Source organism: Manacus vitellinus, unplaced genomic scaffold (assembly GCF_001715985.3).
Source record: "Manacus vitellinus isolate BGI_N305 unplaced genomic scaffold, ASM171598v3 scaffold_49_pilon, whole genome shotgun sequence".
Classification (NCBI taxonomy): domain Eukaryota; kingdom Metazoa; phylum Chordata; class Aves; order Passeriformes; family Pipridae; genus Manacus; species Manacus vitellinus.
The window spans coordinates 340,242-365,708 of NW_021940603.1; the positions used below are offsets into that span (position 1 = coordinate 340,242).

At 43.9% G+C, this 25,467-nt stretch overlaps 1 protein-coding gene across 3 annotated transcripts in view; it reads left to right on the plus strand.

Annotated features, from left to right (window-relative positions):
* The window catches only part of ARMC8 (armadillo repeat containing 8), a 61,448-nt gene that overhangs the window by 30,402 nt on the left and 5,579 nt on the right, over positions 1 to 25,467 (plus strand). For 2 of the 3 annotated variants that reach the window (XM_018080025.3, XM_018080027.3), the window contains 15 exons: positions 695 to 787; positions 4,041 to 4,100; positions 5,339 to 5,419; positions 6,233 to 6,308; positions 6,389 to 6,479; positions 9,903 to 9,963; positions 13,662 to 13,862; positions 16,582 to 16,677; positions 17,922 to 18,004; positions 18,271 to 18,352; positions 19,576 to 19,662; positions 20,827 to 20,919; positions 21,391 to 21,540; positions 23,295 to 23,390; positions 25,329 to 25,424. In XM_018080025.3, coding sequence (XP_017935514.1) covers positions 695 to 787; positions 4,041 to 4,100; positions 5,339 to 5,419; positions 6,233 to 6,308; positions 6,389 to 6,479; positions 9,903 to 9,963; positions 13,662 to 13,862; positions 16,582 to 16,677; positions 17,922 to 18,004; positions 18,271 to 18,352; positions 19,576 to 19,662; positions 20,827 to 20,919; positions 21,391 to 21,540; positions 23,295 to 23,390; positions 25,329 to 25,424 — 1,446 coding nt within the window. The remainder of the gene's footprint in view (positions 1 to 694; positions 788 to 4,040; positions 4,101 to 5,338; positions 5,420 to 6,232; positions 6,309 to 6,388; positions 6,480 to 9,902; positions 9,964 to 13,661; positions 13,863 to 16,581; positions 16,678 to 17,921; positions 18,005 to 18,270; positions 18,353 to 19,575; positions 19,663 to 20,826; positions 20,920 to 21,390; positions 21,541 to 23,294; positions 23,391 to 25,328; positions 25,425 to 25,467) is intronic. The other variant, XM_018080026.3, reaches the window with a different exon arrangement.

Sequence of the window (25,467 nt, forward strand, 5' to 3'; positions counted from 1 at the left end):
TGCAGAGGAGAACTTACCACAGAATTGTGGAGTGGTTTAGGTTGGAAAGACCTTAAAGATCATCCAGTTCCAACCCCCTGCACGGGCAAGGAACCTTCTACTTGAGTCTAATGGTTTTCTTTTGCTGATTGATTTGGATTCTCTGTCATTGGTGTCACACTCACCAACAGTGTCTATAGTGGGTTTGAAAGACAAAGGATGTTCTTGCCCCCAGGAATTGGTTACAGAGTGAATGCCACAGGGTTCCAGGGCACTGTGCATTGTCCAGCCTGGCACCTTGTTCCCTCCCTGCTCCCTTCTCCTGGGAGCTGCACTGAAGAGGTGAGTCCCACTTGTAGCAGGGCAGTGCTCAGCCAGCTCCTGCAGTGATGCTTTCAGTGCCCACATTTGCAGTTGCTGTGCTTGCCCTGCTTCTTTCATTGTTTTGTCACAAAGATTCTGGACCCAAATCACAGAAGTTTCATACCTAACTTGCATTGACCTTTTATTTTTTCCGTGAGGATTTAGCTCAGAACTGTTACTTGTGCCTTCAAGTCTCTCCTGAACTACTTTACTGGTCTTGTTGTGTGTCCACAGAAGTTTCAGTGGAGGGAGGGACACTGAGTGCAGAATCTGGAGTGCTGTTGAAGTAACAAACTGAAGAAAGTGTGCTGACATCCAGTGTTAATCCTTTTTCCCTCTCCCTTGTTTGCAGGATGCTACAGTGATCTCCCACCTCATGGCACTGCTCAGTAGGTCTCGATACACACAAGAGTACATATGTCAGATCTTCTCACACTGCTGCAAAGTAAGGAAGAGAACACGTGTTCTTTGTGCAAACTCCTGTGTTCTGGCCTATAAAAACCTGTGCATGTGCTGCCTTCTGTGGCAGGAACGCTGGGACAGCAATGCCTGAGGTGTTACAGCTCTGGATTTGCTGCAGATTTATTGGGGTCGGTGTGGGCTTCTCTACAGTACAAGAAAACAGGAAAAAAGGGGGGGGTTTGTAGGCTTTGACTACTAAACCCAGCCAACAGTCTGGGCAAATATCAGTGCTCACTGTTAGCAGGATAAATCTTGGAAGACTTTTATTTTTCCTCAGAAGCCTCAAGACTGTGAGCAGCTTCTGTGGAGGTCCTGCAGCTGCTTTCAGGAGCTGTTCCAAACCCAGGGAGTGTTTTCTGAGAGATGCTGTAGGTTGAGAGGAAGGGAAATGCTCTGAGCTGAGCTCTGTCACTTACAGGTTTATCCAGGTACATGTTCATTCCTGCTGTGTAATGCAATTCTCTTCAGAGGGGAAAACTAATTTTAAACCAGCAGCAACCCCACCCCAAACACAGGGTTTTGTCTTTCCCTCCCCCCACTCCAAGTTTCCACACAACACTCATTTTTGTATTATTGTTGCAGTTTTTTGGTAGTTACTGTACCAGTGGGTTATACAACAAAATATCAAAATAATTTAGTGTAGCAAATAAGATTTTTACAGCATCTTTTCCCCTTAGAAACAGTTTAAAACTAGAGGATCATAAATTGTATTTATCTCCCAGACTAACAGATGAGAAAGTTCCCAAGTTTATGAATTTTTAAGTATTTACCTTGAAAAATATCTTTCTGCCTTATCACTTGCAATAAGTCCTCTGGAACTCTGGATTATTCCTTTGTCAAATCTCTATTTTCCTCTTCCTTGACTGTTATTTATGTTCACTCATCCCATTGCATTCCTTTTATTAAGTGAAACTGAGGACTGAAAACTGAGTTAGTGTGATACAAAGATATAACTCAGCTGCTGATATTAATAGAATTGTTTAAAGAAAACATGAAGGCAAAATCCTACACTGGACTGTGGAAGTTCAGATGTATATATTGGGATAATACTGGGGAAAAAAATTGGTATTTTAAGAAGAAAAACACACCAGTGAGGCATCTCCTGTTTAAGTGGCCCTTGAAAGTCTCCTTAATAGGCTGAGGAGTTTGAGGAGGTGAAAAACCAGGCCATGTGGGCTTCCAAGAGAAATAACCCAGGACTAATTATAGGGTGGCAGAGGAGTTTATACACTCAGGGTTGGCTCTGTGGCAATATAAACCCTGTTGGCTGTGAGGGAACTGCTGAGTAATTCATCCAACAGGAAAACACTTATTGTCATCTTTTCTCAAATGAGTTACTTCCTTGCAGCTCCATTAAGTCCTGGTGGTGACTTGCACAGCAAATACATGGTTAACAGAGCAGGGCAGGGAGGGGCTCCTGAACTTGCTCTTCTGTTAGTAATGCCTCCCCCAGACCCCTCTCTAACAAATGTTACAGTGAATCTTTGGAAAAAAATGAAGTTTTTGGAAAGAAACTGATGGTTGTGTGAGCAGAGAGAAACATGACTGCACAGGAACGGTGGGGTGGGGGGAAGGAGTGTTAGGAAATAGTTGCATTTACAGAATAATAAACAGCTGCCTAACAAAGAAAAATATTTGAGGTTGAGTAAACAGGTCATCACAAATTGATCAAGAACTCCTTTCTCTCTAGCCCAGGCAAATGCAGCTGTTAAATAAAAATCTAAAATGCCCCCTTCCTTCTTTTATGTTTGGTTTTTGGGTTTCCAGATTATAAGGTCAATTACTGTATTTTCAGACAGAACAAAGTACTTCTCATACGGTGAAGCAGAATTTGCAGGGCACTTTCTGACTTACATGGACAGGCAAAGTACATTCTGATAACTGAAAAATGATTAAATACTGAAAGTTTCTGTATTCACTACATTTGAAAGGAAGACTTCACCTTCCCCCAAAGGGGAGTGAGTGAGGGAACCTTTATTTCCCCCTGAGTGAGAGAACCTTTCTCATGTTTTTTACCTGAAGCAATAAGTTCCTATACAAATACTCAAGTAAGGCTTAGTGTAGGTTGTAGGAGGTATTGATGCTTTTATGTCTCTCTTTCCTCATTGTAGTAGTTTTGTTAATTGAACTCATAGTGACATATCACAGCTCCTACTCCTTGTTCCTGCATCCTGTTCTCTGCTCACACTTGGTGCATCCATTTTTTTTCTCTTCCTTGCCAGTATCTTGTTTGTTTTGCTTCTCAGCCTTCTGTCTTACTCACCTGGAAAAGCTCAGACCAGTTCTCTTGAGCTGGGAAATCCATAATTTGGGTTCCTGGCATGTTGCTGCTGGTTTCTGCTTTTACTCTGACTGCTCCTCCCTGCACTGTTGGAGTTAAAATTAGCAGGTGGGAAGCACTGACCCTGGAGAAGAGCCATCCTGAGCAAGGGAAAGGGTTGATTTACAGGGGAGCAGATGCAGTTCTTAACATCCAGAGCCAGGGTTCTATCAACAGAGAAGCAAATAGGTAAACTGTAATCAGGCTGATGTACATGGTCTGTGAAAATGCAAGTCAAAATTTACTTTGCAGGAATCTGTCTCACTTCATTTGTTTTCAGAGCAAGTGGGAGTAAGTAAACCTTGCTATTTTAATGATCAGTTTAAGAAGAGAAGGTGTGTGTTTGGAAACACAGGGTTGTATAAATAATTTGAAAAAATACTTGTGGAACTTAGATTTGAAAGTGGTGACATCTCTGCCTAATTTCACTGCCAGCTGAAAATTAAAATGCTGTGTCTGGGAAGGGTGCAGGATAAAGCCTGTAATCAGGGCAGCTTCCTCCCAGGCCCCTTCTCTTGTGTGACCTTAGACCTGTGCTGGATCCCTGATCCAAGGTGCAACTGCATTTAGGTACCTGTTTTTTTACATTTCATTATGGAATGAAATTTCATTCTCCAGTTTTCACCTGTGTCTTTGCAGCTGTCCCTGTTTCTGGGTTGGTGTTCACCCTGACACTGACTGGTGTGTGCCAACACAGCCTGTACAGAGGAGATAGTTCATGTCCATCCCCCTGTGCAGCTCAAACACACCCAGGTGTCACCTCTGGATGGGCCTTTGGCCTGTTTGCACAGAACCCACCGCCTGCATCTCATGGAAGAATCACTGATACTTGTGAATTACTAAATCTGGGGCAATATGATTTCTTTTACTTGAATTTCATTCATTTTTTTCACATATTTTAATATCTGTTCTTCAGCTCCAACACTGGCATAGCTGCGGCTTTAAATCATTGCCTCAGCCACTTCTGTGTGCCAATGTAAGTGGTTTTCCTCCTTCAACCCTGTGTTTGAATTGCATTTTTTGGTAGAAAGCTCTTGGTGGCAGTAGCAGCTGAAGCATCTCTTAAAGCACCAGATATGTTACATCTAAAAGTAACATAAAAAGTAGCATAGAAAGTAAATTTTATGCTTTTTTTCTTAGAGGTAAGAGGTACTCTAAAAATGTTCTTTTGATCATAAGAGGAATCTGATTTCAGCTGCATCTCAAATGTGAGAGTAAAGTGTCTCTGATGCCTCCCAGGGTGTGTAGAAGTGCCATAAACTCAGCTGGGTTTGCACAGGAGATTAAGGAGTGAAGAGACTTTCTTCCCTTGCAGATTAGTCAAGGCAGTGCATGAAGGGCTGAGAAAAGCTGGGCCACCCTAAAAGCTGAGTTTAACTGTGCACAGCCTGTGCTTCATGCAGAGCTGCCCAGAGTCATGAACCCCCTTCAGAAGAGAGGTTTGCAGGTCCCAGGTCAGCTCTGCCCAGACACTGCTGAGGGCTGCAGGTATTGAGATTGCACCTCACTGAGCCTTTGTTCAACCTCTATGAACCTTCTCAGTCTGCAGCAGTTCTGAGACCTTCCTCCTGCAAGATCCAGGATTTGTGTGTAATTCCAAATGCTCTTTGGAAAAAATATTGGTGTATCAGCCATTGCCAGCTTAGAATATGAGGTCAGTAAACAGGTCATGGCTGGCTGGATTTATGGCTAAATGTGTTTGACACTAAAATAAGAATAAGAAATTGGAGGAACATGTGAATCTGTCCTCAAAGCACTGTCGCTCTCTGTCTGGAACCCGTTTCAGATGAAATCCCCTCCCTTCTGAAGTTAGAATTGTTGAAAATGCTTAATATTAACAGTGAAGAAAACATTAGTGACTGGGGATCTTTTATGTGATTTGTACAGAAAATCAGGAATTTCCAATTGTTTCCAAGAGAAAGAGTAGAAACAGAAGTGCTCTATCCATGTCTCTTCATTTGTGAGAATTAATGGCATTGCCTATTGAAGGAAAGAGTGGAAATGATTACCAAAAAAAAGGACAAATGCTATAAAAATAAGTGTTGGACTTGTTTATTTAAAAAATGTTATGCCAGCTGATTACAAAGTAAATGTTAGTAAATCTCTCTTAAACTTCTTCAATCTGTCTTAAATACTTGACAATGAATTGCAGATAATGGAAACCTTTTACATGTTCTTTTAAAGAATTTAATGGTGTTATGTTTTCCTTTGAAGGGTCCAGATCACCAGACAATCTTATTTAACCATGGAGCTGTTCAGAGTATTGCACATCTCTTGGTCTCTGCCTCCTACAAAGTAAGACATTAAAAGTGTTCTGTGTTTTAACATATATTTATGAAAGAAATCCAAATGAAGATTATAAAAATTCTCTCTATGCCAATGAATTAAAGTTATAAACAGGGATAATGTGCATTTTTTGGAATAACAGTTGGTTTTACAACTGGGAAGATGATCATGGTCCATCTTCCCTGTGTCAAAAAACTAGGCAACCATAAAATAGGTTATTCAGTTAAACCAAGACATGATTTTGGACTGAAGGAGGAAGATCCAGCATGAAGAAATCTGTCAGTCCTTGTCACACAAGTGATACCTGAGTCTGTGCCATGGCAGTAAAACTCATGGGGTATATTTATTTTAACATTACTTTAGAATCACTTCAACCAGATGGTTCTCTTTAGACATTTCACTAAGCTGACCTCTAAAGGCTTCTGAACTGTAAATCTTAAGGACACGTATTTTTGGTTCTCTGACATACTTGGGAGTCCTGGGAAGGAGAAGTACTACTGTGATATACTTCCACTCCTCTGTTGTTTTTTGCTTTGTGAGGCATCCCAGGTAAGACCAGTATTTCCTGTTCAGTTCCCAAGTTTTATCCTCGCTGGTTTTCTTCACAAATAGTTCACGACATCCCCTATGGAAGGATAATTCCAACAGGGAGATAGCAGGAACTCAAGGTGTGAGTTGGATGTTTCCATCTGCCTTTGATTCATTCACCATCCTCATGTCTTGCTGACTGCACAGTGTTGTTTCCTCCCAGCCTGTCCAGCAGTGCTGACTGTTGTGCTCTGCAGTTGGCACTTCTGTTTCCTTTCTTCTGTTTGCACCCAGGTCCGAATGCAGGCATTGAAATGCTTCTCAGTTCTGGCCTTTGAGAACCCCCAGGTCTCCATGACTCTGGTAAATGGTGAGTGGGATGCTGCTGCTTTGACACTCCCTTTATTGACTGGCTGAATCAGAATGACTTTGGGTTCTCTTTCATTGCAGTGTCAGTGGATGGAGAATTGTTACCACAGATTTTTGTGAAGATGTTACAAAGGGACAAGCCCATTGAAATGCAGCTCACGTCAGCCAAATGGTAATTGTCTGCAGGAATGAGAGTCAAATAGCATGGAGGGTAATCTCACTGCTTAACTGCTCCCTCCTTGCTTCTTCCAGAGTAATGTGTGCTGTAAAATCTTAGCAATAATTATAGATGCTGTTTGCATTATCTAAGCCCTTGAAGAAGTGCTTCTCACCTTATTTTATAACATAACTTTCACTCTTTGCTGTGCATAAACAAGGGAAAATGTTGCTGGGCAGCAGTTTTGTGAGGAATGTGTGTTCAGCCACGTGGATTTTCACAGGTAGCTTGGAGTTTATGATGCTTTGCTTTGAATAGGCTGTGGTCAATCCTATGTCCTTGCAGGGCACAACACTGGAATATCTGGTACCTGGTACCATCCTCCTTGAACCCCTGCTCAGAGCACTCTGCTCACTGTGTTGTGTTGGACTGCTCCCTCATCACCTTAGTGCACAGGGTTAGTCCCCATTCCCAACTGTTTTAATTAAGGTAGATTATTCTTCAGGCTTCGTGTGCTCATAGAGCAGAATTAATGTTATTAATTAATTTCGTGGTTCAAATCAGACTTTCTCTGCTGGTGTGGGCACCTCAGTGTGTTCATACTCAGAATGACTCTCTACCCTGTGACAAAACGTGCCCAAGTTCCATAACAGCAGCACTTCATGAGCTGGGAATTGACTCCCTTTAAGACCATTTTCCTTTTCTTGTGTTGATAATAATGGAACAAATCACTTCAGGGGGTTAAAGAGAGAAAATTGCCCATCACTATAAGTGACTAAAATGAAGTTTAACTCAAGAGTTTGGTCACTGTTGTATTGTTTGATTAGTCTTTTAGTTTTTGATGGCTGTTTTTGACCAGTAACAGTGAGTTCTCTGAGTTCACCAACTGGTTTCATGGACACTTGCCTCAGTGCAGGATTCTGGGTGAGGAGCAGGTGGGGTAGGCAGGATGGCCTCTTGAGTCATATTGCCAGGTTATGATGACCTAACTCATTTCTAAAAGCAGTTATGAAGATGGGTAGGTGTGGAGGGGTTTCTTAGGTAATCCCCCTCCGTGTGGGAGGTCTGTCTTGGGGCCTGGTTTTACTGGTTTTGTTAAGCAGTTCTTAGTGTAGAAGGCAGGTTAAATTAATTACACCATAGCAGTGTCAGTTCTGACTGATTTATGGGTTTCTTTGAGAAGTCAGAAAATACATAGGGAATGATGCTTTGAAAATTAATTTTTTGTACTAATCTCAAGATATAAAGCAGTTGGTAAGTCAGGAAGGCAAGTTGGAGTTCAGTGAATTGTCTACCTCTGGACTGTCCTTGTTTTGGGATGGGCACTCTCAGGTCTGTTGGTTTTTGCTGACCTGCTTCAGATTGGCAGGAATTGGGTGGACAACCCATCTTCTGCTGTTGCTTTGCAGAGCTTTGGCTGAGGTGGACCTTTCAAAACATGAAACAAAATGATGTGGTGTAAGGCAAAAAGAAAGTTGCAGGAAAATGGAAGACAAACCAGTATCCTGAGTTTCAGATGGGGTTTCTAATTAGTCCATGAGCAGTCATCCTATTTAGGGCTCCAAAGCCTCTGTTTCATGGCAGTCCTGGCAGTTGCAAAGACTTATTGGCTTTTCTTCTATAAGTGCATTCCCTGCTTGATTCCCTCCAAGTCAGACTACCTCTTCTTTTTTTCTAATGTGAGTAGTCGGTGGATATGTCACAGGTCATCTTTTTCTGCTTCTAAACTAGATTTCACTCCTGCCCTGCCAACTTTGGTTAATTAATCTGCAGTTTCTCTTTGGTTTATTACTGGAGTTCTTGAAATACAGATCTAGAAGGGTTTTTCCCTGCATTTTTGAACCTTCCCTTAAATTTCTGTTTGAATCCACACTGGCATACAAGGCTACCTTAGGAAGTTCCCTTTTTTGTTTTTTTCCTACAGTTGAAGTAGACCTGGAGGACTTGATTGAAATGGATCCTTCACTTGAGCAGCAGTGTTGGCACAGAGGGAGGGGCAGGAAGCCTCTTGGGAAAGGGCTTTGCAGCTGCAGGTGGAGCAGTAACCTTTTCTGCTAAACCCACCAGAATTGCCCCCAGCTAAGCCAAATCTATTTTACCTGCAGTAAAAAATTACTTTCTTTCATGTTTGAAATAGAGCTACTTTGCCTGGCAAATGGGGTCTCACTGGACTAAATGGCAGCTGTGAGATTGTTCAGGTGTGAAAATGAGAGTTTCCTGCTGTCAGCTCAAGGCTTGGGCAGTAAAAGTTTATCAAATGAGCTCTGTGCCAACAGTGAAGTGTTATCTCTTATCTTCTGAGAAACAGTATATAAAGAGACTTCTGATGGTGGGATTTTTAGCTGTGGCTGTGTTTGGAACAGGATCAGTGATGTTGCCCTCTAAGAGATGAAAACACCCACTCTGGGCCCTTGGGAGGAGCTCAGGAATGTGGTGAAACACGGTGTGGTTACAGGATGTGAGGATATTGCTGCTCCTTAACTGAGCAATTCTGATTGACCCTCTGTACAATTTCCACTTGCCCACTTGAGGGTCAAAATGTGTTTGTTTTAAGTCACTGTACTGCAATACAGTTGTATTCTTTAACCTGCACTGTGGCAGGATAGAAGGCAGTTCCAATGGTTAGTCCAGAAGCTAAACCAAAAGATCCTTGGTGCAGAGCAGTTCCCCTGCAGCTGTATCCACTGCCTTGGAGCAGGGCAGGGAAAAACTAAACCACCTCAAGGTAAAACACTTGTAGTGGTGGGTGAAGGGCTTTGTGGTAGCTTGGGGCACATTCACAGGTACATTACCAGGGCCACTGAGCATTTGTCTGTGTGTCAGCACTGCAGTTTGAGGCCTTGGGCTTCTCATGTCCACTCTGAGTTGTTGTCTGATAAAGAACAAATGCTGGTTTGGTTCAGTCTCAGAGCCTTAGCTGGGCTGTCATTAGTGAGGATGTGCTGATTGCTGCAGACAGGCATCCCAATGATCCCACATCTCCTGGACTGGTGCAGAGCCTGAGTGGTTTCTGCCTGAGCTGTCAGACCCCACCAGCCCTGTGCTGGATCTCTCCTCATTGCTCACACAGCATGGGCAGGTACTTTAAACAAAGGAGAGTGTGGGTATATTCCTCCTTTACCGTAATGCAAGTTGTTAATTTGGGGGTTTTTAGCTGGTAAAAGAGGTTTGTGTGCCAATCAGAGCCGTTGCTTTGCCCCTTTGTGACCAGTGTGTGCTGTTTGTACTGACCAGTGCTCCAGCAAGGTGTCCTGCACCACAAATCTGCCTAAAAGTACCCCTGCAGTAGTTTGTGTGCCCAAGTCTAGTAAGCACTGATGGATTTAAACCATTGGTAGGACAAAGGGGAGGACATTCCATTAGCACAGGAGGTTGTTCTAGAACATCTCCAGTGCCTCCAAGGCCCTGGTGGGTGACTGTGTTGTGTTGTTGTTGCAGCCTTACTTCCATGTGCAGAGCCGGAGCAATACGGACAGACGATCCCTGCATCGTCCTCAAGGTGAGCTGTGTCCTGCTTAAACCACCTCTTCAATATTCAAAACCACTTCTTTTTGTGCTAACCATGACAGCTAGTTAAACAATTTTCTGTTCAAAATGGATTCTCATGTAGGTCTATCCTGGTTTTATTTGTCTCGTGTAAAAAGTGGCACAAAATCTGTTGCACCAAAGATTCCAAAGCACCGAGTTCTCCTGACTTTAATTTAAAAAAATAATTCCCTGCTTTCCCTTTGTGTCTCTAAGCATTTATGGTGGCATGACTTTTTTAAGAAACTTTAAGTAAAGAATCATACTAGAAGGTCAGTATCCAGAAATAAATATCCCAGAGTTTGACTCACATCCATTTGAGATTTGTAAAAATTTCAGTAACCATTATAAGTACCATGGAAACAGCACTGTTAACCTGGTCTCTGTAGATGACCAGGGCACTGATTTGTCTTTCAGCAGCTTATTTCACAGGGCTGAAGTCAGAATACTTGCACAGTCTATATGTGGAGCCTGTCATGAGCAGATGAGTTCTCAGGTTTCACAGTTTTTGTGTATATTTATCTTCCTCTTACTTTGGCCAGGGAAATTTGTTATTAAAAAAAACACCTCATGCTGAAATATTGGCTTTGATTTTTATACTGAGTGTGCCATTATAAGGGCGTCCAGTAAAGGAAACTTCATTTAATACCATAGGAATGTAATCTCTTTCTTAATAGTCACACTTCTATAGGTAGGAAGAAAAAGGAATAAAAAAGCTGTTCATGTGCAAGTGTATCAGCCAGGGATCAGGTAATGCCAACAGTGCTTGCTTTTCCGTGAGATATGGGAGTTTTGGGGTAGTGCTGCAAAAAGAAAAGGGCTGGGAAGGCCTGTCCATGGTGTTCAGGGAACAGGGAGCTGCCAGGTGTGTGCTGTGCTGTGTCCCTGTCCCTGCAGAGCCCTTACACAGGAAACCCTCCCCACCAAGGGCCACTGCTGAGGCTCTGCTGCAAACCCACACCAGCTCCTGCAAGCCTGCATTTTAACCTGGAGAACTGTCTCCAGAGTGCCAGGAGCTGCTCCTTAGTGCTGCTCTTGGGTGATGGAGGGGAAGGAGCAGGTTGTGTGTGAGGTACCACACCAAGAAAGCACAGTTCTGCCTTTCACTATCCAGGACAATAGGTTTTGGGAGTGGGATTTTGGTATCCATCATTCTGGGTGAAAAATCCATGTGTTAGCTGAGACAAAGGCCCACCCCTCCTCCCTTTTTGTGCAAGGAAGTCCAAAGTACAGTCCATTCCAGGGTGGATAGTGGCATCTGTTCTGCACAAGCTGCATCCTTCTCTCTCATTCCCTCCTCCTTAGCTTTGTTCCAAGTGGACAGTCCAATTCCCTGCTCTCTCTTCTCTCTCCTTACAAGACCTGCAAACTGAGGGCTACATTCCATTCTCCCAACCTACCTCTCTGCAAACCTCGTTCTTCTCTGGCAAAGAGAAGATTTATCTATTTATCTTCCCCTGATAAATCCCCCCTGTCTGCTGCCCCCCAGGCCATGTCCTGGTGAGGCCGTGAGCGTTCCAGAACTGTTCTCTCTGGGCAGAGGGAGCAGGGATTGCTGCTGTCAGCAGTGGCAGGTGATTGCTGAGAGCTGGCTGGACACTGTCCCTGTGGAGCTGGCTGTGGATAACCACCCTCCTTTCAAACCATTGGGAACGGATTTGCTTCTCAGCTCACAGCAACAGCAGCACTTTTTTTCCTCATGGAAGCTGCTTCAGCACAAGTAAATGTTTTAGGCTGTGGAATTACATTTATTGTATTACTTGGGAGGAAATGAAAGAATGAGGAGAGAAGGAAGGCACGGAACCTTGCCTTGTTCAAACAGCCCCAGGGATTTCTTCTCCAGGAGCTTGTAGCTCCAACACAGTGTCTCTGTGGTTCACCCAGTCACAAATCCCCTCTTGGGAGCTAAAGGCAATGACCCCTTTGGTATTCAGGAATTACTGACCCTTTGCTATCAAACTTTCTGCGTTTGGAGGCCACTCAGGGATGTGTGTTCCCAAAATGGTTTTAAGTTATCTTCATTGCCCAATTTGAGTAGTGGGTTAACCTGGAATGTGAAAAAATAAAATCACTTGGGATGAGGAGAAGGCAGAGGAGGCTGGTAAATAATGGGTTTGATTGGAAGGGAAATTATTTCTCTGGAATCCTAATAATGAAAGTGACTGTCCAGATAACACTGACACATCCCAGCAATACCCTGGGAATTAGATATTCCATCTTACAGCCCATTTCCAGACTTTTATCTGCTGGCACAGATCTGGTGTGCTTTGTGCCTCTTCATCTTACACCTCTGCACAGTCCTGTGCATGGATTACATTGTACTGACCTTTGGGTCCAATGGAACAGTTAAAATGTCAGAATTCTTCATTTTGTTTCATTTCAAGCAGATGGAATTGCTAAGTGTTGAAAACCATGAGATTTGTGTTTCTTGGGTGCATGCAGCCAGTGACTTAACAACACCCAGCCCTGAATTCCAAGAAATAGCTCCTTTCAGACCATTTGACCTTGGAAGGATTTAGGAAGTACATTGTCTTCGTGATTTAGACTTGGAATTCCACTTCTTTTCTTTCTCACTCAACATGAATGTAGTTTTTTGAGAGCTTATGTTCAGTCTTACCTGACGCTTTAAGGGCCAGGTGTGCAGAGAGGAGGTGCTTTGGCTCACTGGATTAGCTGCAGGATTCACAGCTCCAGGGGTAATCCTGCTGGGAGCATCTGTCGTTCTCATAAATGTAGAGGAGTCCTGTAACTCTGCTTCCTTACCAGTACAGTGGAGAGAAAATATTTATCCATTTGATCATTTGAACAATCAATGGATAAATGGTATTTCAGGTCCTCAAAAACATAACTTTGGGACACATTTACTGGAGTCATTCTGTTGAAGTCGGTGGAGTTACACAGGCACAAATCTTGGTGTTATTCCTCATCCACTTTCATACTTGTTTTGGTGAGGTTTGAGTGAACAGAGTCCCAACCCTTGGAGAATTGCTTTTTCCACAGCTTTTCATTGAGCTTCAGGTAAGGAAAGACCTGATTGTTTTTAGTGTTCAGAGTAGAGAAGGTGTGACAAAAATCTTGCTGTGTGAGTGTAACCAAGGTAGGGGGTACATCAGAGTAAGGCAGAGTGGACCTGGATTCCAGGTGGGCTTCATTTCTGGGTGACCAAATATGCTGCTTAGGAGAATTCCTCCCTTCCCTGCTGCTCCAGGCAGCCAGTGTGTGTGAGAGGAACCTGAGATTATTTCTGACCATGTTGTCCTTAGTTAATCGTGGATCACAGAAGGGCAGGAGGGATCAAGTACAGCTTGGATACTTCTGGTTCCTGTGCGTAGTAAGAACAAACCTGCAAATACCAACTTTTGAGAGGATTTTCTTTTTTAAGCTTTTGCAAAACTTTGTCCATGGTCCCTTCTAAACTTTGCATCATTTTGGCTGCGTGAGAAGGTGTTTAAAAGTAGTCCACTGTATACTTGGTATGGCCTGAGCAATTTCTGCTTGTGTGGAGACTTTAAAACCCCCAAAGTGATGTGTTTGGAGGTTCTTTCTGAAGCACAATGCTGAGCATTGCTCTGGGACAGCTGTTGGGCTTTTTTGAGTTTTTTATGAACAAAGCTGCACTAAACCACTGTGGTTGGGTTTTTTTTTTGTTTGTTTGTTTTTAAAACTTTTCAGACTCTGCCGTGCTTGGTTCGAATGTGCAGTAAGGAGAGGTTGCTGGAGGAGCGGGTGGAGGGGGCAGAAACCTTGGCCTACCTGATCGAGACCGACGTGGAGCTGCAGCGCATCGCCAGCATCACCGACCACCTCATCGTCATGCTGGCCGACTACTTCAAGTACCCCAGCTCCGTCAGCGCCATCACCGACATCAAGAGGGTGTGTGCCCTTACCTGCTCCTGCAGCTCTGAAAAATGCCCAGGAGTAATGATAAATGAGCCCAGGATATTTTTTTTTAAATATTCTATTTAAACCATTGAGGTGGTTTTGAAGCTGGCTCCCTGCCAAGTCTCCAAACCTCACCACAAGAGCTCCCTCCCCCCCTGGCCAAAACCAAGGGAGAAGAGGAAAAAAAAAACAACCAAGAGAACCGAAATGAGAGAGAGACAGCTAAAGCAATATATATAAATATATTTATATTACATTTATATACAATTGAAATATATGTACAATTTCAAAAGGGAAAGGGAAGGAAAAAAAGGAACAAAAACAAAATAAAATATACGCGGTCAATAGCCCAAGATCTAGCAACTAAAAGAATTAGCAAAAGAATATCTTACTACTCTCCTTGGGACAACAGAAAGTAATGCTGGAATGACCACCAGCAACCTCTGATGCCCAAGGTCAGCTAGGCCTTACTAGGCCTCAACAGGCCTCAGCAGGCCTCACTCCCCAACATGACAGACTCAACAGCAGGGAACCCGCACCTCCAAAGCTGCTGGAAGGAAAGAGGGGCGAAGGCCTTTCCTCCTTTCTTCTTATGTAAAAATCATAGGGAATACCAGGTAAATCTGGGCACTTCCTTGGTTACAAACTGGTCACCAAGGAAGGCCCAGACTAAACTACCACAACAGTATGTCGGAGTTCCTCAACAGAAAGGCGACCAGAGGGTTTAGCAGGACTCGGTTCCTTGATGTTTGTAGGCCCCAAGTCTCACTCACTCACTGCTTTCTCTGGAGCCTTCTGAATTTCAGAGATGGCTCTGCTGTGTTAAAGCATGGGGATGTCAGGCAGCATTTCGTATTATGAGCTCTCTGCACTTGCAAGAGATGCACAGCCCAGATGCACCTTGGAGGCTCAGTTCCATAGGTGTTGTACCAGGAGTTCTCACCCATGAACTGTTTTATAAGATCTTCAGACACTTCCAAAGCACTGGTGGATCAATCAGCCTCAGAAGCAAGACTGGTTTTGATATTTCACATAGGGAAATATCCATTGCTCCTCCCTCTTACTGAGTCTGATTTTTAGAAAGTACCCCAAAAAATGGATTACAGAGCCTTGGTTTTTCTCTGAAACTGCCCAAGAGGTAGGCTTACTTCCCAGACCTTTGTGGAATGGGATTGATTCTGCATGTAGAGCTACTGGAATTTCATGGAAAAACAGACATTAAATATATACAAAAAAAATCGGTTGCAGCACAAAACTAAGCAAAAAGAAGTTTAGCAGCTTATTGTGGAGTAATGGACATTGGCTGTAACATCAAAAATATGATCAGGTTCCAAATGTGAGTGGGGCAATTCTAAATATTATGACAGTGCTCTGAGTCTGCAGATAGTCTGTAAGAGCAGCCAGCTGGGAATGCAGGGTTTGTACAGAGTGCTTGGAACTGCACCCTGTAAGGTAAAACTGCCTGAGCAGTGAGTGAGGGCTCTGCCAAACAGAGCCCTTGTCTGCTTCAAATATTTATACCAGTTAGGTAACACTTGTGCTCTAATGTAGCTGCCCTGGAGAGAATTACTCAGACAGCTTCATTTTTGACAGTTCTGTTATTTCAGCACTTTGGTACTTAGTGCTGGCATTTTCCTGGCATTTTGTGTAGGCTTTGAAGATGGCATTGTTTTGTGGAACCCTTTGGTACAGAGTTTGGAGGGCAGTCAGGATCACGGGATTGTTCTCACTGGAGAGATCGTGAGGAGGTCTGAGAGGCCACATTGTCTGTCCAGAGCAGGTCACCCTCAAACACCACGATCCCTTCAGCTGGTGCTCCCATTGCTTATGGAATCACAGAATCTCCTCAGCTGGAAGGGACCCACAGGATCACCCAGTCCGACTCTCAGCCCTGCCCAGGACACCCCAACAATCCCACCCTGTCCCTCAGAGCATTGTCCAAACCCTCCTGGAGCTCTGGCAGCCTTGGGGCTGTGCCCACTGCCCTGGGGAGCCTGTTCAGTGCCCAACCACCCTCTGGCGGAAGAACCTTTCCCTGATGTCCAGCCTAACCCTGCCCTGACACAGCTCCAGCCATTATCACACCCCCAGGCACTCGTTCCTGATCTGTGGGCAGTGGTGCATCCCCCAGACTCCCCCGTTGGGCATCTCTGCTCAGAGGTGACCTCCCAGAAACCTGTTGTGTTTCCCTACAGCAGAAGTTAAAACCCACCTTAAGATAGAAGTCCTGAGATTTAGAGACCAGCTTTGGCTCTTGCAGAAACCTTCCAACACCTGTTGTGTTTCCCTACAGCAGAAGTTAAAACCCACCTTAAGATAGAAGTCCTGAGATTTAGAGACCAGCTTTGGCTCTTGCTTTTGCTTCAGTTCTCTTGATAAAACTTCCCTTGATGTTTTTTCACTCCTGGCTTGTTCCTGGAACTTTTGTTGGGGAGATAAGAACAGTTTTTGCCTGATTATGGCCTGGATAGAGTCCTAACCTTGTTTTGGCCTCAAATTGAAGTTGGCTTCTCTGTAACTCAGCAGAGAAATTAGCTGTATTCTTAACTTTGGTTATTGCATTAAGTTGGTAAAGGTGGACATGGGCTCCTGGAGTTCCTTGTGCTTCTGGCTGCCCTTGGGGTGGCAGCCAAAACCCTGCAACAAATAAGAATATCCCACCTGCAACTTCTTAGTGTCTGAATTTGGTATCTGTGCTCTTTTCCCCCAGCTGGACCACGACCTGAAGCACGCCCACGAGCTGCGCCAGGCCGCCTTCAAGCTCTACGCGTCCCTGGGGGCCAACGACGAGGACATCCGCAAAAAGGTGGGCCTGGACAGGTGTCAGCAGGCAAAACATGCAGCTGAAAGGCAGGGACTGGCACCTGCCAGCCTTGTGTTCCCCACTGTGAGGTAAAGGGGTTGAAATGAGGAGGCTCCGTGTGTTACATTGATATAAACCATCCTCAGGGTGGTGGAGCAGAGTCTTGCACGAAGTTGTCTTTCAGCATGTGTGGTGCTTGACTACTCATAAGGAGTGTTGTTGTGGCATATGAGTAATTTCTGAGACCTGTGTTCTGAGGGATAGAATACACCTCTGTTCTCATCCTATCCCGTTACAAAACAAATGGCTTTTAGAAAATAAACCCTGGAAAGTCCAATCATATCGGGAAGCCAAGTCAGAGTTTGTTTCCTGATTCTCGAGTGACCAAAGTCATCATAAAGCAGTTGGTGGTTCAAACATCACAGGAAAGAGAGGAGGGGCTGATGGGAGTACTGAGTTAAAAATTCATGTGTGCAAAGTGGAGGGAACTTGAACAATAAATGATTAAAAGGAGCATTTTTTAAAATTAAGCATGGGCTTGCTATGTCAGAGGTGGCAAGTAGGGGGGAGGCAGGAGGGTTTTCTGAGTTGATTTGTTGGTTAAAGGGGAAAAACAGAAGGCAAAAATGTATGGGCAGGAAAACACATGTTGAAAAGATAATATCAGGAAGATTTATCCATGAGGATCTACAGAATTCAAACCCATAAGCCTCTCTTTTGTTGCTGTAGGTAATAGTGAGGATCCTTCTTTTACACTGTTTCTAATAAGCAATGGGTGTGTACATGACAAAGTTGATTTATTATAGCAAATCCATCTTTCATCTGGGTATTAACTCCCTTTTATCCTGGTCTTAAATGCTTGTGCTGGCCCTGTCTAAATATGACAGATGAACTAGAAGGTATTTTTTATCCACACAGATCTACAGCCTGTCTGTGGTCTGTAGTTTGTATATATTGTGTGCAACCACACGTACTCTCCTTAGCTTTAATCTGGCATTAAGGGTAATTCATATATATATATAATCCTGTTGTTCCTTGGTGATTAAAAGCAGCAGTGGAACATAGAATGGAGATTTTTTTCGAAGTTGTCTGCAGATACACAAAACTTTCCACTGAATCTGGGAAGAGAACTTGACTTGCTGGTTTCAGCTACAGGGTTTTTTATGCAATATTCCAAATGTTGCAGACAAAAAGCCAATAAATGCTCAGAGTGTTTTATTCCTTGCCATGAATTGCTCTTGCTGCAGATCATCGAGACTGAGAACATGATGGACCGTATCGTGAACGGCCTGTCCGAGTCGAGCATCAAGGTGCGCTTGGCTGCAGTCAGGTAGGACCTGTTCCATCACACACAGCCCTCTGTCTGCTGCTGCACCTGCTGCCAGCCCTGCTCACTTCCTAAAAGCTGACTTGAACTCATTTCTGCTGTTGGACAATGTACTGGGGGAAGGGGGCAGTTACCCTGTGCTGGTGCAGTGTTTTCTCTTTGCCATTTCCTGGCACTTGCCAAGCTCCAAGCTGAGTCCTTGTGCAGAAGCAGTGGATGTTTTCCAGCAGTGTCCATGTTTCACAGGGAAGGTTTCCTTTCCATTGCAGATGTTTGCACAGTTTGTCCCGTTCTGTACAGCAGCTCAGGACAAGTTTTCAGGATCATGCTGTATGGAAGCCTTTAATGAAGGTAAGGGAAGAGGAGCCAGGTCTCAGCGACTGCAGCTTCTGTGCCAGTAAAGCAGCACGTGGGGTCTGTTCAGATTACATGCCTTGCTGCAGAACCATGATGGAAATTACCTAGAAATCTAAATTCCATGGCCTTCTCCTGAGAGAGCCAGAAATCACTGAAAGCCAAGCAGCAGCAAAGAGAACTGTGGTTCATGCTTGATTTTTGAAGGGGTTTTTGTTTTCTTTTCTCATTGTTTTTTTTTTCTTGTGATCAGTGAGTGAAGGGAAGTTATCCCTAATGTTTACATGGGGCACTAGGAGGAGTAGATGCCCTTTAATTTCATGCTGTCACTGGATGGCACAGTTTGGACTTGGTCTGTGAGCCCTGCAACAGAATTTAGAGCTGCATTTCCTCCTCCAATTCTCTACCTTGTAGATCTCATTGCACAGTCCATAACTGAGGCCAAAGAGCTCAACAAGACCTTTAAAAAGACACATCTTACTATAATGCAATTATCCACAAGAATAAATGAGATCCAAGTGTGTAAGGTCTATGTCATCTCTCATCCTGTAATGGGAATGATTTAAATATTTTAAGAGCTTGTGAAAGGCCAAACATGAAAACATCAAACCTTTATAAATGTAAAACAAAAAGCCAACAGGATTGCTTGAAGAAGCACAACTGGCATAAAAGGAGAGCTGGGGGGAAACTAAAAGTTGAGATGTCAGACTTCTGTGTAAATGCAGTTGCCAGCAGTTGTTAATTTTGATTTGTATTAAATAAGCTGAAATCAGGAACTTGCGTGTTCATTCCAAAACGTTGGGAATTGCTCTGAATAGATGAGCTGCTCAGTTTAGGAATGGCATGTTCTGGTGCTGCTGGAGAACCTTCTTTTCAGAAGGGATGTTCCTGGGGAAATCTGTCACTGTGCTTTGCACGAGGTACAGAAGTGTTGAAGAGGCTCCTCCTGGAGCTTCCTCTGCACATGTGTCCTTGGCAGAGCAAGGATTGTCCCCACTGATTTCTACTAAATTGGACCTGAAAGCTCTCCAGTCTGGCTTCTGTGAAATAGTGCATTGCTCCAGCTTGTCATGGGATGGGTGTCATTGTCTGGATCTGCATCCAAGCATCTCCTGAAGTCTGGAGTCTAAAAGTGCAGCATAATCCCAGGCATCCCATTTCACAGTGATCCCTTCCTTATATCAGTTACCAGGATTCCTCTCCCCCCTTTGTGCCTGCAGGTTTTACAGAATGCTCCAAATGAAATTCTCGTAGTAGCATCTTCCACGCTATGCAATCTTCTTCTGGAATTCTCTCCAAGCAAGGAGGTTGGTATTTATCCAGGAACAGGACCATTATACAAGGGTTCAGTAAGCATAAAGGTGTCTTCATTGGCAGCCACTGCTTGTGCCATGTTACAGAGCTGTGATGGGACTTGGCCTGGGTCACTGATGGCTTGTGAATAACAAAAAAAATCATGTTTACAGTGCTGTGACACTGAATTCGGTTAAATAGTGAAATGTGGTCTCTAAAGAAAAGAAGTAGACATGAAGTTTTGTCATTCTTTTTACATGTGAAAAACTATTATCTAAAAAAATCATGAACAAGAAGAAACCAAACTGTGATCCATTGTCTTGGAGAATTAGTGCTGCTGTATCCTGAAAATGCTGGCACAGCAGAGTGTTGCGTTTTTATTGTTCTCAGATGAACTGTACAGGATATCTGGTCTTGAGTTCTGCAGAGTCTGTATTTCATACAGATCATATCCACACACCAGCACTTCATAGCAAGGGAACAATTCCCCAGGTCTTAAATATGTTTCAGTTACAGAAAACGTTCAAGAGTGTGCTGTGTGGGGGATCCTGCAGGGCACTGTGGATTCTGTGGGTTGCTCAGTTGATCTTGGTGGTGTCAGTCATGTCTGTGAGACAGAAAGTTCACTGCAGTAATGCCAAGCAGAGTTCCCTGGCCCATGGTCATGGGCTTTCTTGGTCACTCTACAGGGCACAGCACAGTGTTTCCACTTCAGAGTGGACTGAAATACTTCTTTTTCTATTGGGATAATGGTTCATGTCAAAAGCATCATGGCCAAAAGAAAACACTGATTGTGCAAGATGAAGGAATATTTAGATTTGAAGGCCTCTCTAAGCCATCTGATATTCTTTCATATCCATATCCTGTCATTTAAAGGTTTTGTATTTCAGTCTGGTCATGAAGAAGTCTCCAGTTTTCTTTATTATGCTGAAATTTTGCTGATTGGCTTCAGCCAAACTTGAATTTTTTCATAAAAAGCTACTTATTAATTGTCATGAATATGGGCTGTGGTGTGGTCAGTTCGTGGGATTGCACTGGACATGTTGTAAGCTCAAGAATAATATATAAGCAACACGTTTTTATTATATTTTATTATATATTTGTATTTTATTGTATTTGCATTTTCATGTGTGCAATTAGTCTAGTGTTTCAAAGCTCTGTTTTTTCCCCTCTTTTAGCCTATTTTAGAATCAGGAGCCATAGAACTTCTATGTAGTTTAACACAGAGTGAGAATCTTGCCTTGCGAGTGAACGGCATTTGGGCTTTAATGGTGAGTAGAGCACACTGATGAAATTCCACTTGGTATTTAGCTCCTTCAAATGTTTGGGAATGTAACTTAAAGAACTTGTCGGTCGTTATTAGAAATAAAGTAGCTGAAATCTGGCTTGTCTTTGCATTGAACTGCAGAAGAAAAACAGTATCAGCCTCGACCACTTCATCTGTTAGTCCATAAAGTAAAATAAATTCTTCAGTTCTGATACCAATTTTGTTGCCAGGCTCGTTCAGGGCAGCAGTTAAGAAGTGTCAGTAGCATACCAGGGGACAAATAAAAGCAGGTAATAACCAGGTCAGCTGCAAGACCGGGTGCAAATTGAATTCACTGTGTAGCAGTTGCTCAGAAATCACAGCCTTTGCAAGATCAATGCAGGAGGGATATATTCCTGCAGGGAATAGTCTCCTAGAAGAGTGAAAGCCCGGGTTTAAGGTAAGAAATCAGTGAGGAGGTGTCTGTCTCTTGCAGAACATGGCTTTTCAAGCAGAACAGAAGATCAAGTCGGACATCCTGCGAGGGCTGAGCACGGAGCAGCTCTTCCAGCTGCTCTCTGACTCCGACGTAAATGTGCTGATGAAGACTCTGGGACTGCTCAGGAATCTGCTCTCCACTCGCCCAGTAAGTGGAGCTGCAAACAGCCCTTCTGGGAGCTGATCACACGTGCAGGAAACACAACACATTCCTTATAAGACAGGTTATTTTTCTGTGTAAGACCAATGTTCAGGATCTGGCTAAAACCTGAAGCCTTTGGATTTATTCAGATACCTGTAACCAAGTGTACAAATCAGTGTAAGGAAACGTTTGAAAGAATTCTCTAGATCTACAGAAACACTGTAATTATTACCAAGTGCAGAGCCAGACATTTACACTGATGTTCAATTCCATTGCAATTACCTTTCAGCAACATAATTTTCCTGACAGTTTCTCTGTGAAACTTGTCCAGCACAATAGTAGGAGGGTTGCACTCTTGAGGCAGCGTGTGGAGAGGTCCATATCTTAAAGATACTTGTGTTTCTTCTTTTTTGACCCCTGAAATACTTGTGTTCTTACCCAGCTGTATAGCTAGTACTGGCTTTGTGAATGTGACTGGGGGACTGTGCACTTACAAAATGCCTACGTTCGTTTTACACCCTGAAATAAAATGGTTTGAAAATGTAAGCCCGTGAATTGTTTTTGACAGGGAGAAAGAGATATTGGTGGAGGAAAAGAAAGGGGTAATCCCCTGTGAAGAACAGAGGGAAAACATGCAGCAAACATTTGGCAAGCCATCATTTTTGTGGGGGGAAAAAAACCATGAAGCCTCTACTGTGCATTTATCACGTATTGTGTTTCTGCCATAAAAAGGTCACTGCAAAAAATCTTCTGATGTTTGTACTCGTTGAGTCTCAATAGGCTTCATAGAAAATTAGCTCTGTCTAAATGTGAAAAGATATTTAATAACCAGTCATTCATTAAACTCACCCTGAGCTCTTCACAGCACAGTCTCATTGTCACTTAAGGTGTTTTTCATCTGGAACTCCGTGCCAGCTTCACCCACTTCCTGTGCTGTGTTTTAGAGTCAGAACCAGCCATTCTCATTCTCTACCCAAAACTCACTCCAGAACTCTACCCAAAACTCACTCATCCAGCAGCTTTCCAAGGAAATCTCATTATTAGCGATTTTAAGAAGTCCTTAAAGCCTTAAGGAATTGTGATGTGCCATGTGCTGGTCATCTCTGGTGCCTGTTTCCTGTCACCCTCGAGGTTTGGGATCAGTTCATCCAGTAGATCTGGTTTATCTTTTTCTGGTACTTCTAATGATTGTTTCTATTCTAGTGTAGGTGTGTCATCAAATGGCCTTTTCCCTGTGATCCAGTGAACTTGGGACAGTTTTCCCAGACATAAGCAGTGCACATGGCTTATGTCTCTGCACTGTCTCAGGCTTTGGAAATGTGGATATCAGACCTGGTCACAGTGTTCCTGTAAGAGTAGCAAATCCCAGATAAGAAGCAGCAGTTTTCTTACCCCTCTCTGATATTATCCCCCTGTTACCAGAAGAGAAGGGCTTGTTTCTAACTGCAGCATCATACTTGGAGCTTGGCTCCAGCAGGATTCAGTCTCCAGACTGTAAGAGTTGGGAAGCCAGTGCCTTCCCTCTGGGTGACAGGGAAATCACAGCCAAGGCCTGTGTGATGCTCTCTCAGACAAGACCAGGCTTCACATGAAGAGCAATGTTACAAAGTGTTTCTGCTGTGTTAAACTCCTGGATTTGGGAGAGCTCACTAGGAGCTGGGCTCTGTGTGCAGTGTTGCTACTCTTCCCTTAGTGATTGAAGTAGGAATGTGCCTTCTTTGGGGAGTTCAACTAAATGTGTTTCCTCCTTGCTTTGGCAGCACATAGACCATATAATGAGCACTCATGGGAAGCAAATCATGCAAGCAGTGACCCTCATTCTGGAAGGGGAGCACAATATAGAAGTCAAAGAGCAGGTACCTTTTTTGTTTTGTGTTGTCTTGGCAGAATAAAATGTAAGAAACAGCAAAAGAATGATTCCTGTTTACAACATGGCATTTTTGTTTGGGATTATGATGTGCTGTGAATATTTTACTGAGATGTCAGATGGATAACTTGAGTACCTGCAAGCATGCTTTTCTTTCTGATGGATTATTACAAAGGTGTTTGAATGGAATTCAAAATGGTTTTGTAAATGTAGGTTTGGTAAAGAGGAGGGTGCTGGATGTGAGAGCAGAAGAATTAAATGAGGCAGTTGCAGGGCAGGAAGGGGATGGTAGGAAGAGAACAGAGGCACTAGCAGGGGAAAGAACAGGAAAATGTGGGGAGGGACCTGCCCTGACAAATGAAAACTGAAGAAGGAGAGGCAGAAGGAAGGAGATGACTAGTAGGGAACAACATCCTGGATTGGTGCAGTGTAAGGGGACAGGGACACCTCTGTGGGGATGCTACAACCAAAGTCAGAGCACTGATGGGCAGAATTTGGCTGGTTAACTCCTGTGCCAGACAGGACAGTCACTTGGAGAACCCTGTTTCTTCATGTGGTGATGAAGAATGGGGGCAGTGAGAAGCTGTGGGAGATTCCAGAGGATTGCCTTGGCTTAGGGTGGATATGGGCAGCAAACAGCCTGGCAGGTGGGTGGAGAAATACAGCTGGTCTGAATCTCTGCTCCTGGAGAATGGGTGGAAGGCAGACAGGCCTTTGATGGCAGTTTAAGTGCAAAATTAGCAAAGAACATCCCTGAAGACTTACCAGCCAACAAAGTCAGCATGGCTCTGAGACAGCTGAGGGTTAACCAGCTTCTCCCTGGTAAAGCTCTGGTGACAGGAGTGGCCTTTAGTGCAGCAGCAGGTTATTTACCTTGCCAAGGCTCTGGGAATTATTTTGGAGGAGTATCAGCATAGCTGAGAAGTACTCTGGGAAAGGGCCAGGGATGGATATGGCCTTTGGAGTCTGGGGCCTTTATCCACAAAGCATTTCCTTGGTCCCTGGGGTGCAGCTTGCTTTTCCTTCAGCACCAGGTCACACATCCAGCCCTGCCTGTGTGCACACAAGAGCCCAGATTTCCAGCAGGACTCTGTCCCTGCCTGGCTCCTCAGGATGTAATTAGCAGCTTGGCAGTAATTAGTGTGTGCAGTTGCTGACAGGAGTGCAGTGCAGCTCAGACACAAACCACACCAGTGCTGGTCCTGCTCGGTGCCCTCCCTGCATGCCCAGAAATGAGGGTGAAGTTCTTCCACAGCTCTTTGGGAAGGAACTTGTTGAGCATCTCCCAGTGCCCCCTGAGAGCCAGGGGAGCTGCCTGTGCCCATCAGTGCTGTCTGAAGGCAGTGCCAGCACGGGCCAAGGTGCTTCCAGGGAATTCTGTGCGGTGGCTCCTCTAATTTTCAGGAAAAAAGCAGCTGCATTAGTAGTTTGAGTTACCTCTGCAGGCAACAACTGTGATTAGACTTGTCAAAAACAAATTACTCCTCTGCTAGATCAGCAGAGAGGCCTCAGTCCCTCCTGTCCCTGGCCTGCAGAACTAGATGGATATGGTTGGGGTTTGCTGTTGTTTTTTTTTTTCCCCCCAGCCCCTGATACAGAACAGACTACTTTGTATTCCAGGGTAGTCAGTCTTTTCTATATGCTGCAGATTTCCATGAGAGACTTACAATTTTCCTCATTATAATGAATTAATGAATGTTGCTTTTCATTTTAACATGGCAGTGACTGTTTCTGGCCAGGGCTGTTCCCCACAGCCGTTGCCTCCTTGGCATTGGCCCTAGATGGAAGCAAGCTGGAAACCCCAGATTAAAGATATTAAAACTAATTGGAGGAATTGTTTGTCAGAGTTCAGAGCTGTCAGGGAAGCTGTATAAATCATGGGACGTGATCTGTGGCCAAAGAACTTCCTGGTTTTTCTCTCTTTCAGACATTATGTATCCTTGCCAATATAGCAGATGGCACGACAGCAAAAGAACTGATTATGACCAATGATGACATCCTGCAGAAAATCAAATACTACATGGTAGGGGCAATTTCTCTTTAGGGTTTTATGCTGGTCTTTTGCA